This window comes from Puma concolor, chromosome A3 (assembly GCF_028749965.1).
Source record: "Puma concolor isolate L17-30 chromosome A3, mPumCon1.1.hap2, whole genome shotgun sequence".
NCBI classification, from domain to species: Eukaryota; Metazoa; Chordata; class Mammalia; order Carnivora; family Felidae; genus Puma; species Puma concolor.
The window spans coordinates 109,126,702-109,143,692 of record NC_141669.1 but is presented as its reverse complement, the minus strand read 5'-3'; the positions used below and the strand labels follow the sequence as shown (position 1 = coordinate 109,143,692).

The window sequence follows — 16,991 nt, the reverse complement described above, 5'->3', positions numbered from 1 at the left end:
AAATTACACATTAAACCTTTTCAATAAAAATGCCATATTGATTCTGCATGTCTGAATCCTCATGTCGGACAGTGTTTACATGTACTTTTTCCATCCAAGAGGAACTCTTCCATATTTTTTTGTGTAACTTTGTATTTTTTTCTACTACTTCTCAAAGTTGCTGGTAATTCTGAATTAGTTTTAGGCTGTCAATTTACTCCTGAACTCCTGAAAAAAGAGATCTCATTGTTAAATATAAACAGTATCTACATGAAATTACTAGTTTGTTTCCTTGAACTGAATGTGCTTTATTGGCTTTTACACAAATTTTCAGATAAAAAGAATAGGTTGATTCCTAGTGATTGGAATTATTTCCTAGTGATTCCTAGTGACTGCAGTTATTTCCATGGTAGATATCAAGATCCAGTTAAACACAGAGACTAGGTTGTGAATTGTCTGTTTTATTATACTTACCATGCTTTCTGTCCCTAGTCTGTGCTCTAGGAGAGCAGGGACCCTATCTGTCATCTTTACCAGTGTACTCCCAGGGCCCCTCCTAGCACACAGCACACCCTCAGTAAATGTACTGCATTGATAGTAAAGTTGACCATGGGAATCATCTTTCATTCATTAACTCTTCCATTTCAGAGTTTCCCTCTCTTGAGTTGTGAATGTTTGTACTTAATGTGGTCTTGAATCTATAAAACTACATTTTAAGCAGAAGCAGAAGCCAAAATAAAATCTAAACTGTGATACAGTTCATCATGGTTATCAAAGCACATAGCTATAAAAACTAAATGTTTATGGCCAACAGTTCACTTAAGTTTTCTTTAAAAATATACTAGGAAGCACAGGAGAATAGAGCCACCTTCAAAGATGAAACATCATTGAGTTTTTTCTATTTCAGCAAAGTGGCTCAGATATTTATAAATCTTCACATCTGAAGCCATGTATCTCAGATTCAAATCCCAGATATTCCACTCATTGGCTGTGTAACCTTTGGCAAGTCACTTAACTTACCACACTTTGCTTCTTCATCTGTAAAATGCGAATAAGAATAGTCCCTAGATCAGAGGATTGTTGGACTAAATGGGGTAGCATATGGTGATTAAATATAATTAAGCTAAATATGAATTGTTAATACATAGTAGTTTAAAGCATTTTGACAAGTACCTTATGAAAAATAAGCTATGGTTTATTATATTTACATAATCATATTACATTTCTTACCATTTATTAGTCTGATTTGGATGATTCATTCCTATTTGTACAGCTTTCTCTTTCACGTAGGCTCTTATCAGGAAACAAAACAAAGCTATGTTTTTAGTAACCCTATAAACTCATTGCTGTAAGCTCCTTAAGGGCAGGAATTACATCCGTTTTATTCATCAGTGCAAGTCTACTGCCTAGCAGGTGACCAGTTTATATATGATTAACCAATTCCTGATTAAATAACACCTTTGCCTCTGGGCTTTGTGTGAGATTGTATCTGTCCCATTGTACAGGCAGGGAGTCATCCACAGAGCTGGATTAGAAATGATGGCTAATTTTATCTCTCACTGGTGCTTTCAGACTTCTGGCTAAAATCCACTAGCAAGAGTGCATATGTCTTTCCTTGATGATACTGTGAAAATAAGAGGAAGCAGCAGAGAACTAAAAATAGTAGGTGGATCCTTTAATATCTAACCACCATTACTGCAAGTCAGCAGAACCGTTCTAGTTCATTCCCACAGTATTTTTAAACATCTTTCATCTGCCAGGTGCTGCACTAGGAGCTGGGAACATATCTTTGTCCTCTAAAGCCTAAATTTAGTATGTTTAGAATTTCTTTCTTTCATGAATCAAAAAGAATGTTCCAGGCATTTATATCATAGTCTATCAACTTTGTATTCTTACACTTTTCTCTTTTCAAATGTAGATGTTTCTTAAAAGTGGCAACTGTGTCCAAAAATATTTTTATCAGTACATAGTTCATACCATAGTGAATTTCATAGTGGCTGTTCAAGCAATACATGTTGAAATCTTTGCTACGTGAGTCTCATGGTTATTTCCACATTTTTCTTCTTACGAACTGGGACAAAAATTTCTATAGCCATGCTACATTGGGTAACTCTGTTCTCCTCCCTTCTCGTTAAGCATGCTAGGAACTTATTCTGATGAATTTGGAAACCTAGATTTTGAGCGATCCCAGCATGGTTCTGGAATGAGCAACAGGTCAACAGCAAAAAGATTTATTTCTGCTCTCAACAACATTGCTGAAAGAACTTACAATAACTTATTTCAATTTCAACAACTTCGGCAGATTGCCAAAGAGCTTAATATTCAGGTATGATAAACCAAATACTTAATCTTGTTTATGAAAATTGCAGGAAGTCTTTATTAAGTGTAGAATTTTTAAATATCAGAATATTTTGATGACTGTGGAAAACAGTATGGAAATTACTCAAAAAATTAAAAGTAGAACTACCCTATCTATGATTCAGCAATCGCACTATGGTATATTTACCCAAAGAATACAAAGGAGTTCAAAGGAATATATGCACCCCTGTGTTTATTGCAGCATTATTTACAATAGCCAAAATATGGAAACAGCCCAAGTGCCAATTGTTGGATGAAGGGATAAAGAAGATGTGGTATAGAGAGAGAGAGCACGCACATGTGCTTGCTCGTTCTCTCTCTTTCTCTCAAAAATGAATAAATAAAAACTTCTAAGAAATTTTTTTAAATGTTTATTTTTGAGAGAGAGAGAGAGAGAGAGAGAGAGAGAGAGAGAGAGAGAGAGACTGAGATGAGTGGCGGAGAGGCAGAGAGGGAGACGACGCAGAATCCGAAGCAGGCTCCAGGTCAGCACAGAGCCTGACACAGGGCTCAAACTCACTAACCGCAGATCATGACTTGAGCCAGTTGGACGCTTAACTGACTGAGCCACCCAGGCGCCCCGAAGAAACAGACTCTTAGCTATAGTGAACAAACAGATGGTTATCAGAGGGGAGGTGGGTGAGGGAGTGGGTGAAATAAGTGATGGGGATTAAGAGTGCACTTTATCAGGGGCACCTGGCTTGCTCAGTTGGTGGAGTGTGCTCCTCTTAATCTCAGGGTGGTAAACTTGAGCCCCATGTTGGGTGCAGAGATTACTTAAGAATAAAATCTTTGCTGGGGCACCTATGGTGGCTCAGTCAGTTAAGTGTTGGACTCTTGATTTTGGCTCAGGTCATGGTCTCATGGTTTGTGGGTTTGAGCCCCATATTGGGCTCTGCACTGATGATGCAGAACCTGCTTGAGCTCCTCTCCCTCCCTCTCTCTCTGCCCCTCCCCTGCTCATTTTCTCTCTCTCTCTTTCTTTCAAAATAAATAAATAAGCTTAAATGAATAAATAAAAATAAAATCTTTGCAAAAAAAAGTATCACGAGAACTAAGTAATATATGGAATTGTTGAATCGCTATATTGTTCATCTGAAATGAACACTGTATGTTAACTACACTGGAACTAAAATTTTAAAATAAATATAATGGAGATTGAAAAACTAATAAAAGATTTGGGTGAAAAGAATGGAATAGGCTTTTTTGAAGTATTTTCTTTAAGCTATGAAATTAGCTGCTCAGAGCTTTAAAAAACAAAAACAAAAACAACGCAGCAGTGTTAGGGTTCCTGGGTGGCTCAGTTACACATCCCATTCTTGGTCTCAGCTCAGATCTGGATCTCAGGGTCATGAGTTCAAGCCCCATGTTGGACCCTACTCTGGGTGTGAAGCCTACCTAAAAACAAAAAACAAAAACTAAAAAACCCAGCAGTTTTTATCTAAAATGCATACCTACCTCTTTTTTAGCATCTTGATAGTTGAAGGAAACATAAGAGACTCACTTTCCATGTTTTTCTGACAGAATCTCTTGTGGGCAAGTCATCTTACATCTTTGCATCTCTGTTTCCTCGTTTGTTCAACAGACATGATTCCAGGGGCCGACTTCGGCTCAGGTCATGATCTTGGGGTCTGTGAGTTTGAGCCCCACGTCGGGCTCTGTGCTGACAGCTCGGAGCTTGGAGCCTGCTTCGGATTCTATGTCTCCCTCTCTGCCTCTCTCTCTCTCTCTCTCTCAAAAATAAATATTAAAAAAAATAGACATGATTTCACCTGCTCTGCTATTTGAAAGTTTTAGTGAAAATGAATGTAATAAGACTTTAAACATGTAAGACAGTTTATATGGAAAACTGCCCACTCAATTTCAAAATTGGAGCTAGTCTAATTTTTGTTTTGAAGCTAATCTAAAACAAATACAAAAAATACTCTGGATACTGGAGTTTTTAATTTTGATTAGCTCGGCTCATCAAATAGAATAGAATCTCACAATAGAATTGAAAGATCATACGTAAGCAGTTTTCTCTATGAGGAAGTACGAATAAATTTATTTGCCCAAGAAACTTGAGGAATGCATGTTATGGTTTGAGAGATTCATTTTATAAATCATGTTTTTGCATATTATTTAATGGGCTGTTTCTTGATGTTTTATTCCAGGTTGCTGATTTTGAAAATTTTATCGGGTCACTAAATGACCAAGGTTACCTCTTGAAAAAAGGCCCAAAGGTCTACCAGCTTCAAACTATGTAAAATGACTACCAACCCAGGACGTCCTGAGATTATTAGCAGTTTAAAACTGTCTCAGTAATAAAGAGTATGTAAAAAATATATATATATATTGTTCTCTGGAAAATGATGTCCTAAAATTAATGTAATAGGAAAAAAGATTTAAGAAGTGATAAAGCCATGTGTTTCATTTTTACAGCTTCTCTGAAAGATGAGAAAAATAAATTGTTTATATTTTTATTTTTATTTTATTTTATTTTTTTTAATTTTTTTTTCAACGTTTATTTATTTTTGGGACAGAGAGAGACAGAGCATGAACGGGGGAGGGGCAGAGAGAGAGGGAGACACAGAATCGGAAACAGGCTCCAGGCTCTGAGCCATCAGCCCAGAGCCTGACGCGGGGCTCGAACTCACGGACCGTGAGATCGTGACCTGGCTGAAGTCGGACGCTTAACCGACTGCGCCACCCAGGCACCCCTATATTTTTAAATGATGTGATTATATGTATTATATATAGTTGTATTTTTGACCTCTTTTATTCTTACTTTTTTTCTATAAAATGTCCATCTGAGTAAACATTTGCTAAGTTACATCTTAATGTTTAAATAGTTCTTTTTTTTTTTTTTCAACGTTTATTTATTTTTGGGACAGAGAGAGACAGAGCATGAACGGGGGAGGGGCAGAGAGAGAGGGAGACACAGAATCGGAAACAGGCTCCAGGCTCTGAGCCATCAGCCCAGAGCCTGACGCGGGGCTCGAACTCACGGACCGCGAGATCGTGACCTGGCTGAAGTCGGACGCTTAACCGACTGCGCCACCCAGGCGCCCCTAAATAGTTCTGACACACAAAAAATTAATATCTTTCAGAAATAAATTGAAACCAACTTTCAATTCCAAAAAAAGTTTGGAAATATTTTATATTGACACATTTAATTTAACATCTTAGCTACTGAAAAAAATTTTAAACCATATTATGTTTTATTACCAAAGTTAAATATGTACCTGTGGGTTTTTTTTTAATGTTTATTTTTGAGAGAAAGAGAGAGAGAGAGTACAAGCTGGGGAGGGGCAGAGAGAAAAGGGGACAGAGGATCCCAAGCCAGCTCCACAGTGATAGCAAGTCCGATGTGGGGCTTGAACTCACAAATCATGAGATCATGACCTGAGCCAAAGTTGGACGCTCAACCAACTGACCCACCCAGGGGCCCCAAATATGTACCTATATTAAGTCAATAGCTGTGTAAGGCTTATTAAAACCAAGCCGCCTCAACTCACTACACAGAGGGTGAGGATTCTGTTCTCCTCTTCTGTGTACGTACATAAATACACATACACAGTTTCCCATTTCTTTCCAATTTAGTTCTATGTCCTCTTTCTTGTTTCACTCCCTCTTTTTAGTAGAATCGATCTTCTAGTAGCTTCCTGAGAAGAAGTTCATAAGGCAAATTCTACCCTTACCTCTGGATTGGGCATAGAATTTTAGTTTGTAAAACTAAAATTAGATGTTGCGTTTAGAAATCCAAGACCACAATAGCTTCCCAGCCTTTTGGCTAAGATCAAGTGTAGAAATCCAAGGCCATTGTGATTTTTATTCATAGCATGTGACCTTTTTTTCTTCTTGAGAAGGTGCTTGGATCTTCCCTTTTCCCAGGTATCCTGAAATTGTATAATGTTTAATAACTATCCTGGTGGTCTCTCATGCCAAAAATATTGGTGTTATCGTTACCTCTTTTTTTCTCTTATTCCTGTATCAGTCCATCAACAAGTTTGCTCAGTACCTTTAATTGGTTCTAGTTGCACTATTCTGGATCAAGCCACCCTCTCTTGTACCGCTTTATAAGGACAAAGACTCCACTTTATTCTGTTGCTGCCCCAGCAGGTGGAACGGATTTTTGACACATACCCCTCTGAGGTGGATACACAGACAGTGGGTGATTATACCACTTGTGAATGAGGACACAGAACTTAACCAAAGTAGGTAAGCAACTTGATGTAAGACTATGAAAAATAAGAGCATAAAAAGGATTTCTACTAATAAGATGGAGACATTCTCCTCTTTTTCTCCTATGAAGTTGCTCAAAACCAACAAGGAAACTGAGAAATACAAATATATAGTCCATCTTCTGTGAACTAGGAAACAACTGAAACCCCAAACCCCAACACACTAGGAAAAGCTGCCAAAAGCTGTCAGGATGACCCAGGTAGCCTTACAGGAGGGAAGAGGCGAGACGATGCCTATTGGTGAATATCTTAGAAGAAACCAACAAAGTGTATTTCTTAAAGTATACTTTAAATATCTTTGGGGGTAAAAAGTAAAACCCCATGTTTGTAATAGTGTGAATATGGCATACAGGTTGGCAGCAGCAGCTTCTCTGGATCTTGCTGGAACACAAGAAATAGAACAGGAGAGGTTAAATGAGAAGTCACACTGATAAGCCACCATAAAGGAGGAAAAAAAAAATCTGGGTCTGCTTAAATTTCTCTAAAGCAGTATTCATCAGTAAAACAATGGAACATTGCCTACAAGATTGTTTTTTTAAGTTTATTTATTTATTTTAATTTTTTTTAACTTAAGTTTATTTTTGAGAGACGTAGAGAGCACAAGCAAGGGAGGAGCAGAGAGAAAGGAGACACAGAATCTGAAGCAGGCTCCAGGTTCTCAGCTGTCAGCACAGAGCCCAACACAGGGCTAGAACTCACAAAGCCCAAGATCGTGACCTGAGCCGAAGTCGGATGCTTAACCAACTGAGCCACCCAGGCGCCTATGAATTTCATAAAAATGTCATGTTGAGAGTAGTAAATATTTTAATTAAAAAAAACATTTAATAATAATAGGTAGTGGGTCAGATTTGGCCCATTTGGCTATAATTTGCAGCATCTTGACTGCAAATAATAAAAACCTGACTTGATTAAGTAGGAAAATTAGGGTTTTTTAAAAGAATTTTGGTTAGCTCACAGAATTATTGGAAGACTGGAGAACCAAAGGCTGAGCTTCAAGGAGCAGTTTCTAAAACCATGCCTTAGGATTGGTCTGAAGACCAAGCCACTGTCACCCTACTGCCGCACGAGGCACTAGAGGAAAGTGCTGCGCCTCCCTGGTCCACTGATGCCACTTCTGTACCAGGGACACTGGGAAGTGACTGCCCCTGCAGAAAGGTGGAAGAATGTCCCCCTCCCCAACACGTACCAAAAGAGCCACAAAAAGTTATTCACAGGGTCTGTTTCAATTGCTGAATTCAAAAATAGAAATCTCATTCAGAAACACCTGACTGATGGAGGCTAGGTTCTATGCCTCTTTCATAGAGTGCTAGGGAGTGTTTTGGGTTCTGCTTTAGTGAGGCAAGACCAATAAAGCCAAACTTTCTCATTTGTTATGAGACTATTCAAGTGGTACTAGACTGCCAGACCAATATCATTCGTGTATATAGAGCCAACAAACACTTCCTAACATACAAGAACTCAGAAAGCATGACCATTCTTGAAGAATCTACCAAAATGTGACTTATAGCAAACTAGATGAACAGGGGGAAAAATTGGCAATGTACATTGGATATTTAACTGTAAGATAAAAACTAAGATAAATGTGGGGATAACTGCCACAGAACAGAATATAAATATTAAGTCCTGATTTTGAAAAAAAAAGATAGGGAAAAGGTATATAGTGTAAATATGAGAACTTCATCTTTAAAGGCTGGGGTGGAGGCTTAAAAGGTATTTAATGCTGATAAATCTATTAATAGAATGAAAAGCATATTTCACAAAAGTGAAGTCAGATAACAGCAAACAAAATAAAATGGTAGATGAGAGAGGACAAGGATATGTACTACATAAATGGTTATGTTCATTATATATATTTATATATATAGTATAAATATACTAAAGGATATATACTTTAGTAATATAGTAATAATATAGTAATAATATAGTAATAAAGGATATATACTTTAGTAATATACTAAATATACTAAAGGATATATACTTTTATATAAGTACTATGTTCATATATCATAAATATAGTCTAAATATACGACATTGTGTTGAAAGAGGAAAATAATAGATACTATTTATTTAAAAAGTCAAAGGCTATCACTATTATATAAAATCACAGGGAAAAAGGTAATAAATTATCAGAAGAAACTCTTCTGTGATTTCTTACATATTGTGCTGTCCATTTGGCATCCATTAATCACAAGGCCAACCTAACAGCCAAAATGGTTCACATCTCCTCTGCAATCCCAGCTTTTGCAACTAAACCACAAACCACAAACCCCATCAGTGTTTCACTTCCTGCCCAGTAGGGGACATCCCTACCTAAAAACTTCCCACCAACTATAGCAATAAAGGCCTAGGGTTTCCCCTCACTCCTGCCTCCTGACCAACCCGGGTGCTTCCCCATGTGGCCCTTTGTGGCATATGCCCCCTTCTCTTGGTAAATGTAATTAATGCTTTCAAAGGCAATTGTCTCGTGTCTGTCAGCTTACCATGCCCAGTTAAGACAAATCCCAGGTTCAAATTTTAGAATAGAAGCACAAAAACAGCAAGAAAACATTACATCATGAAAAGTTTTTAAAATAAGAGACTAACATATTCATGACAAAAGTCAACCTAAATCTAAGTATGTCATAATAATAAATGCAAATGGGCTCAACTCACCTACTGAAACTAAAAGACTTTCAGATGGGTTCACAAACTCTTATGTGCAAGATACACCTAAAACAAATGTCACGTGTTGCTTGTGAGTTGAAGTTAATCCCGGGAAACTCAGAATACCACTGTAGATTATAGCTGGGTGAATAGCGGGGTGTGGAGCTCTGGGGAGCAGCTAATAGCTGTTTAGTAAATAAAACGATGCCTTCTACATTTGCCCCATGTTCATACTGTCCCCTGAAATCCCACTGCTCTCACGTTCCTCACTCACTCTGCTTCAGCCCCATTTGGTCTCTTTGCTGGTTCTAGAATATGCCAGGCACATTTCCTATCTTTAGGGTCTTTGCACATGCTGTTTCTGCCATCCAGTTTGCTTTTCCACCAGAGAGCCATATGGCTCATCTTCCCAGCTAGCTTTGGGTCATTACTCAAATGTCAGTCTTTTAGCGACATCTTTCCTGGACACTTTAAAACTGCACTCGCCCCCACCCTAATTTCCTTCCCTACTGTGTTTCTCTGTAGCAATCAACACGAAATAACATACTATGTAACTTACTCATCTTTATGTCTGTTTCCTTAGTCCCGGCTAGATTGTAAATTCCATAGGGATGGGAAATTTTTACTACTATCTTCACTGTTAAATCCCCTGTTCCTATAACAGTACCTGGCATGTGAAAGACACACGGTAAATATTTTCTGAACGAACGTCTGTCTGGTGAAGAGGCATGTGAATGAGCTTCTCAGAATGTGCTCTGAGTATGAGAATATTTGTGTCCATGTGAATGCTCACTAAAGGAACGTCATAATTAAATGGATGTCACCCACTCCATGAACATCAGCTAGTCTATTTCTCTAGCCACCCCAGTCCTTGCTCAATGAGTTCATGAACAAAGTGACCATGAGGCCAAGGTTGGCAGTTCAGCTTGCTCTCTCACCAAGCCTAAACTTCCCCTCACCAAGGCTGGCACAGACAATCACCATTGCTGAGTATCTAATTTGCCAGTGGAGGCACCTATCCTGAAACAACACAGTACTGTATTTCAGGGGGACTAGCTTGTTGCTTGGTGAGAGATCAATTTATGCTGGGCCCCGAGGGGGCAGCTATTTGTTTCCACTGGAGGGGAGAAGGGAGCTTATTTTGGATGTCTGCCCTTCCTGCCTTGTTTCTTTCAGCAATGCCATGTGTGAATTTACTCAGCTTATTCACCTTCATGATACCCCATGTAATATTCTCATGAAGACATTTTACAACTGAAGAAGTAAGGCAACGGGTTGAAGTTCATATGCTGTCTTTACTGTGTACCCCATTAGCCAAAAGCATCTGGCCTAGAGAACATTAGAATGGACAACAGCGATTCAGTTATGGTGCCAGATAGGTGACAATACCTTGCAAGTCTGGGATCTTCTCTGAGCTAGTGACTGCTATATGATTCTGTTTCTCCCGTAGCCAGAATACACAGGCCTAGGAAAGAAGGTGTGAGCGTTGTATCTTATCACTGTTAGTAAAGCCCAATTTTTAGCAGCTAGAGGTCTTCCAAAGGAGGCATACTTTTTTTTTTTTTTTTATGTTTATTTTTGAGAGAGAGAGAGTACAAGCAGGGGAGGGGCAGAGAGAGAGGGAGACACAGAATCCAAGGCAGGCTCCAGGCTCTGAGCTGTGAGCACAGAGCCTGAACTCACAGACCAGGAAATCATGACCTAAGCCAATGCTTAACCAATTGAGCTACCTAGGTGCCCCAAAGGAGGCATACTTCTATCAGAGGACATAGCAATGGCTCCATTGAACTGGAGGCTGAGACTGCCACCTAAACATTCTGGGCTCCTACACCTGTGAAGTAGAAAACAGAGGGTTACTGGGGTTGCACCCAATAATGAGGGGAAACTGGGTCACTCCTACAAATGGGGGCCTGGAGGACATTTCTGAAACTGAAGAGAATCTTCCCACGTTCACATCCACCAGTAAAAGAAAAGGTCATGGAAGGCTACAGGCAGGATCTCTAAAGGCTCAGACTCCTCAGGAATGAAGCTTTGAGTCACTCTGCAAGGTAAAGAATCCAGACCAGCTGAGATGCTGACTGAGCAAAAAGGGAGTAAGGAATGGGAATGGAGGGAAGATAGTTCTAAACATTAACTAGAACCTCATGACCAGCTGGGGAAAGGCCTGTATCTGTACATTAACCACTTTGCTTTCCCTCCCTCTTATTTTCCTCTAGTGGTTTAAATGGACTGTTAATAATCAGCTTGATAATTTAGTCTTTGGGACAGAGGTTATCAAGGTGAGAATGTAGCTGAAACAGAAGAGGAATGAATAAGCACCGCACTGTCAGTGACACCTTTATAAATAACACTTCTTTTATAAAGGCGAGAAATCTGGTTCTTGCATCAATGTGTTATAGTTGCTATGGTTATACACAAGTCTATGAATGGGCAGAGTTTTGAATGTGCATATTGCCGAGCCAAAGAGGTGAAGGTCATGAACACAGTGATTTGATACCCAAGCTTCATTCCACCCTCCTCCTAGCGTGTCTTCCTGTCATTCAGAGACTAGAAAGCAATGAAACATTTCCCAAACTCCTTTTGCAGCTACAGTTCTGACTGTGAGTAGGATTGCCCTGATTAGCTGTCCTGTGTGAGAGCAGGAAGGTGGAAGTGAAGAGAGAGCCATCTATCTCCTGCTCGTCGTCTTCTGGTGGCACGTGTAGCCGAGGAGACATTTAATTTCTCTGCGAATCCTAGCAGTCTGTAAGCAGCAGCTGTGGTGTGATGGCAGCAGCTCTGATTTCTCCCCCTTTCTCACTGTCGTGGGTTAAACAGCTCCCATGCCAAGCCAAACCTGCAGCTTTTCTCTAGGAGTCAGTTCTGGAGACCCAGCATGGAGCTCCCACTCCTCCAGCCTGACTTTAGGACAAGCACCCAATTCCATTTTGGGATCCTTTTTACTGTGGCTAGAGCGGTTTGTGTTTCCTGCAACTAAACCCTCACTGATGCATCCTTATCCAAAGCAATCCACCCAGATCGTGCGCTATACTTAAAGTTATGAGGTAATAATAATTCCCCAAAGCTGCATGTAAAGTTATGGAGGTAACCATCAGAAGAACTAAACGCAGAAAAGCTGTCTCAGGTTTGCTGTGGAGAGTGGGCCTGGGGATGGAAAGTTAGAGCGTACCTATTGATTTCCGTCATCGGCTTTTCTACACAGTGGAATTAGTTACCAGGTGTATATACAGCTTTGATCAAAGTAAATGAAAATGTTTAAAAATTGAGCGAGGTTTTGGCATTCAAACAAACTTCTTAGTACACTGACTTGCAAAGTCACTGAATAGTTCACTGAGACTGCAGGACCTCTGTGTTTGCATCCATGAGTGAATAATAATTTCAACAGGCTTTCTCCAGACATCCCCCAAACACTGGAGAGCCCCAAACCTCTTCCCTAGAGACTGTATATTATCTTTACTATTAAAAATGGCCCTCCTTTTTTTTTTTTAACTGAGTTGAATCCTCAGCAGCTTTTTTTTTTTTTTAAGTTTATTATTTTTGAGACAGAGAGAGACAGAACATGAATGGGGGAAGTGGCAGAGAGAGAGGAAGACACAGAATCAGAAGCAGGCTCCAGGCTCTGAGCCATCAGCCCAGAGCCCGATGTGGGGCTCGAACTCACGGACCGCGAGATCGTGACCTGAGCTGAAGTCGGACGCTTAACCGACTGAGCACCCAGGCACCCCAAAATGGCCCTCCTTCTAAGTTCTGAGAAGCACCTTAGAATACTGTGTTCACACGTTTGGTAGGCAGAGTAATTACCAACCACCGCCCCCCGCCCCCAAGATCGCCATATCTTAGTCCCCAGAACCTGAGACTATGTTAGCTTACACGGCAAAGGAAAACTAAGGTTGCTAGTCAGCTGACCCTAAAATTGGGAAGTTATCTTGGATTCTTTAGGCAGGCCTGATACAATCACAAAGGACCTTAAAAGTGCCCGAGGGAGGCAGAAGGAGAGTATCAGACAGAAGAAGATCTGACTGCAGAAGAAAGGCACAAACAGACACAATACTGTTGGCTTTTGGGGGGGGGGGCATCAGACAAGGAATATGGGTGAGCTCTAGAATCTCTTGGGAAAAGGCAAGGAGACAACCCTCTAGACAGCAACACAGCCCTGCCAATGCCTTGACGTTTAAAGGCCAGTGAGGCCTGTGTCAGACTCTTGACCTACAGAGCTGTAAGGTAATACATTTGTGTGAAGGCTCTAAGTAGTGGCAATGTGTTGCAAGAGCAACAGCACACTAATACACCAGCTTATAAATGGTATTCTTTTTTTTTAATGTTTTTATTTTTGAGAGACAGAGTATGAGCAGGGGAGGGGCAGAGGGAGAAGGGGACACAGAATCCAAAGCAGGCTCCAGGCTCTGAGCTCTCAGCACAGAGCCTGACATGGGGCTTGAACCCACAAACCGCAAGATCATGACCCGAGCCGAAGTCAGACGCCCAACCAACTGAGCCACCTAGGTGTGCCTCTTAGAAATGGTATTCTAACAGTAGGAGCTGAAATCTGATCATGATACTGGAAAACAGCTGGAAGAAAAAAAAACAAAGGCAAGTCAGGTCAGTCTGTTGTCTCCTGCTCTCTGAATTTTGGAGAATCTCTCAGTGAAAAAGACTTTCAGCTAACATTTCAGTTGTGGAGGTTTTTAACATTTTGTTATTGACACCTCCCCTATGAGACCATAAAATGCTTTTTTTTTTTTTTCTAGGCTGTAATTCTACACCATCAGAATATATCCAACTAAACAGCAGCTGGACATGAGAGGTTCTTAATAAGGGACTAGACACCTTTCTGGCAGTTCTCGGAGAAAGGTCACATACCTTCACCAAGGCCAAGAATAAAGGGCATTTCTGGGTTGCTAAGTTAATACCTTTAAAAGAAAAGCTAAGGTGATATCCCTGTATTTTCTCCACCTGATATATGAGATTAGGGGCTGTAGGGAACAGGCACAAGACCAGACCCTTAGGAACATGGCAAAGGGCTCGTAATACCACCTGAGCTCTGAACACAGAGCTGTGAGTGCCACTTAGTGATTATTACCTAGGGGTTGGTGAGTGGGTCTTTTGGGCTACAAGAATCTCTTAAAATTTTATACAAAATCTGTGTTGCATATTTTTTAATAGCTTTCTCCAGATTCTATAGGAGGTCTGGAAAACATTCCATGGAAGACACTTTTGACGTTCAGATAGTGTGCAATAATGTAAGTTCTCTGAGAACAGAAACTTGTGCAGATGGCCTAGAATCTAGTACATGACTGGTATGCAGTGATGCTCTAAGTATTTGTAGGGAGAAAAAGGAAAGAATACATTTAGTCTAATTTGCCTCCTGGGAAATGGGCTTGGAATTGACAAGAACGGAAGACATAGTGTTGCTTTAGCACCAGAAAATCCATCCCAAGCTCTGGCGGACAGCTGCACAAGTAGATCTGACTTTGGTAATACCTAGCTGTACTGGGTAAAATCTCAGTTTTAATGAAAAAAACGTGAAAAAATATTTTAAAAGGGATCCAGCTCTGTACTTTGCTCATAATAGCAGAAAGGACATAGAAACACAACTGTTTTTATGCTATCAGTACTGAGCTTCCCAGCCCTGTACTCTCTTATCCTATATATCAGCATGTGCACCAGAGATAAGGTTATTAAACAACCTGATATAACTGGAAAAATATTAATGCTGAAGTGTATGGAGACAACGGTTTATGAAAATATGAACGGTAATAACTGTTCAATTCTTAAGGAATATGAGGTATGTGCAGGAAATCAATAGCTGAAGAATATGTGCCATATTCAAAACACTAAAAAAATAAAATTCTCACACTTGCATTCCATTTGCAATAATTACATGAACTTTATTTTTTTTATGTAAGCCCTATGTTGAAAGTGGGGCTTGAACTCATGACGCGCAGATCAAGAGTCACATGCTCTACTGACTGAGCCAGCCGGTATGAACTCCTTTAAAATTAACTGAAGTGCTTAGGATTCTGTGGAGGGAAAAAAAATTATCTTGTGCTCACATTTGAAGGTTTCTCTCAGAAGTAAATCCCTGAAGGAGTCCACAGCATTGGTTTAATTTTTTTCTGGTGGACAGTGGAGGGGATTTGTCATTTTCCAAAATTCCGTCACTTGTCCTGAAATGCAAAGGATAGATAATAACATGAAAACAGGGCTCCCTAAGCTACAAAAAAGGAGAACAAGATTCTTAAATTTTTGACAGGAAGGAGGAATGGAATGGAAACTAAAGCAAGTCATACACCAAATAATGTTAAAAAATCCCTCTGTTAACTTAAAAAAAAAAAATGCTTCCCCTGTCCCCTGGATATATGTTTATTTAACATTTTTGAAAGGAAGTTAAACAGGAATTAAATATGTAAAGTGGATATACTTTGGTCCAGAATTTTCACTTGTGCATCTCTCGTATAGAAATACACACACAGGTGCACAGAATTTTATGTACTAAGATGGTATATTCATATTTGTGAAACATAAACAGTCTAAAAAATCAGGGAGGTGGTTTATATATTATATTCTTATTGTGCAATATTAACTATCTTTTCTTAAATTTAAACCCAAGTTAGTTAACATACAGCGTAATAATGGTTTCAGGAGTAGAATCTAGTGATTCAACACTTAAATATAACACCCAGTGCTCATTCCAACAAGTGCCCTCCTTAATGCCCATCACCCATTTAGCCCATCCCCCCACCCAATAGCCCTCCAGCAACCCTGTTTGCTCTCTGTATTTGAGAGTCTCTTATGGTTTGCCTCTCTGTTTTTATGTTCTTTTTTTCTTTCCTTCCTCTGTGTTTATCTGTTGAGTTTCTCAAATTCCACATATAAATGAAATCATATATCTTTCTGAGTTATTTTGCTTAGTATAATACACTCTAGTTCCATCCACGTTGTTGCAAATGGCAAGATTTCATTCTTTTTGCTCCCCCAGTAGTAGTCCATGTATATATATACCACATCTTCTTTATCCATGCATCAGTTGATGGACATTTGAGCTCTTTCCATAATTTGGCCACTGTCAGTGCTGCTATAAACATTGGGTTCATGTGCCCCCTTTGAATCAGGATTTTTGTTAAAATGTTTTTTTTTTTTTTTTGAGAGAGAGAGAGAGAGAGAGAGAGAGAGAGAGAGAGAGAGGAGGGGCAGAGAGAGACAGGGGGACAGAGGATCTGAAGCAGGCTCCATGCTGACAGCACAGAGCCCGATGTGGGTTCCACCTCACAAAACTTGAGATCGCAACCTGAGCTGAGGTTGGACACCCAGCCAACTGAGCTACTGAGGCATCCCTCCCTTCGTTACTTCTAAACAATTTTATTACTAAGGGAAGTGGGTAAATATATTGAAACCAACCTTTTTACTTCCTTTTTTTGTTGATATGTGAGCATTTTTATTTGCTTTACAGGTTCCTACAAGAATGGACCACATAAAAACTCTTAGGTGAAGACTTGACAGTTCACCTATTCTAGTAACATCAGTACTTTTGTGGGAAGGAATGATGGAAACTTGGCCCTAGAAGTTGACAAAAAAATGAACAGTTTAGATCTCTCAATAATTTATTTATTTTTTCAACGTTTATTTATTTTTTTTTGGGACAGAGAGAGACAGAGCATGAACGGGGGAGGGGCAGAGAGAGAGGGAGACACAGAATCGGAAACAGGCTCCAGGCTCTGAGCCATCAGCCCAGAGCCTGATCGGGGCTCGAACTCACGGACCACGAGATCGTAACCTGGCTGAAGTCGG

General features: G+C 39.8%; 1 protein-coding gene across 4 annotated transcripts in view; it reads left to right on the top strand.

Annotated features, from left to right (window-relative positions):
- Positions 1-16,774, top strand: part of MCM8 (minichromosome maintenance 8 homologous recombination repair factor) — a 58,698-nt gene extending 41,924 nt beyond the window's left edge. For 2 of the 4 annotated variants that reach the window (XM_025931858.2, XM_086701724.1), the window contains exons 18-19: positions 2,116-2,305; positions 4,491-4,799. In XM_025931858.2, coding sequence (XP_025787643.2) covers positions 2,116-2,305; positions 4,491-4,583 — 283 coding nt within the window. In that variant the 3' untranslated portion in view covers positions 4,584-4,799. Of the gene's footprint in view, positions 1-2,115; positions 2,306-4,490; positions 4,800-6,435; positions 6,538-16,653 lie in introns of those variants that run through there. The other 2 variants (XM_086701727.1, XM_086701726.1) reach the window with 2 other exon arrangements.
- The last annotated feature ends 217 nt before the right edge of the window (positions 16,775-16,991 follow it).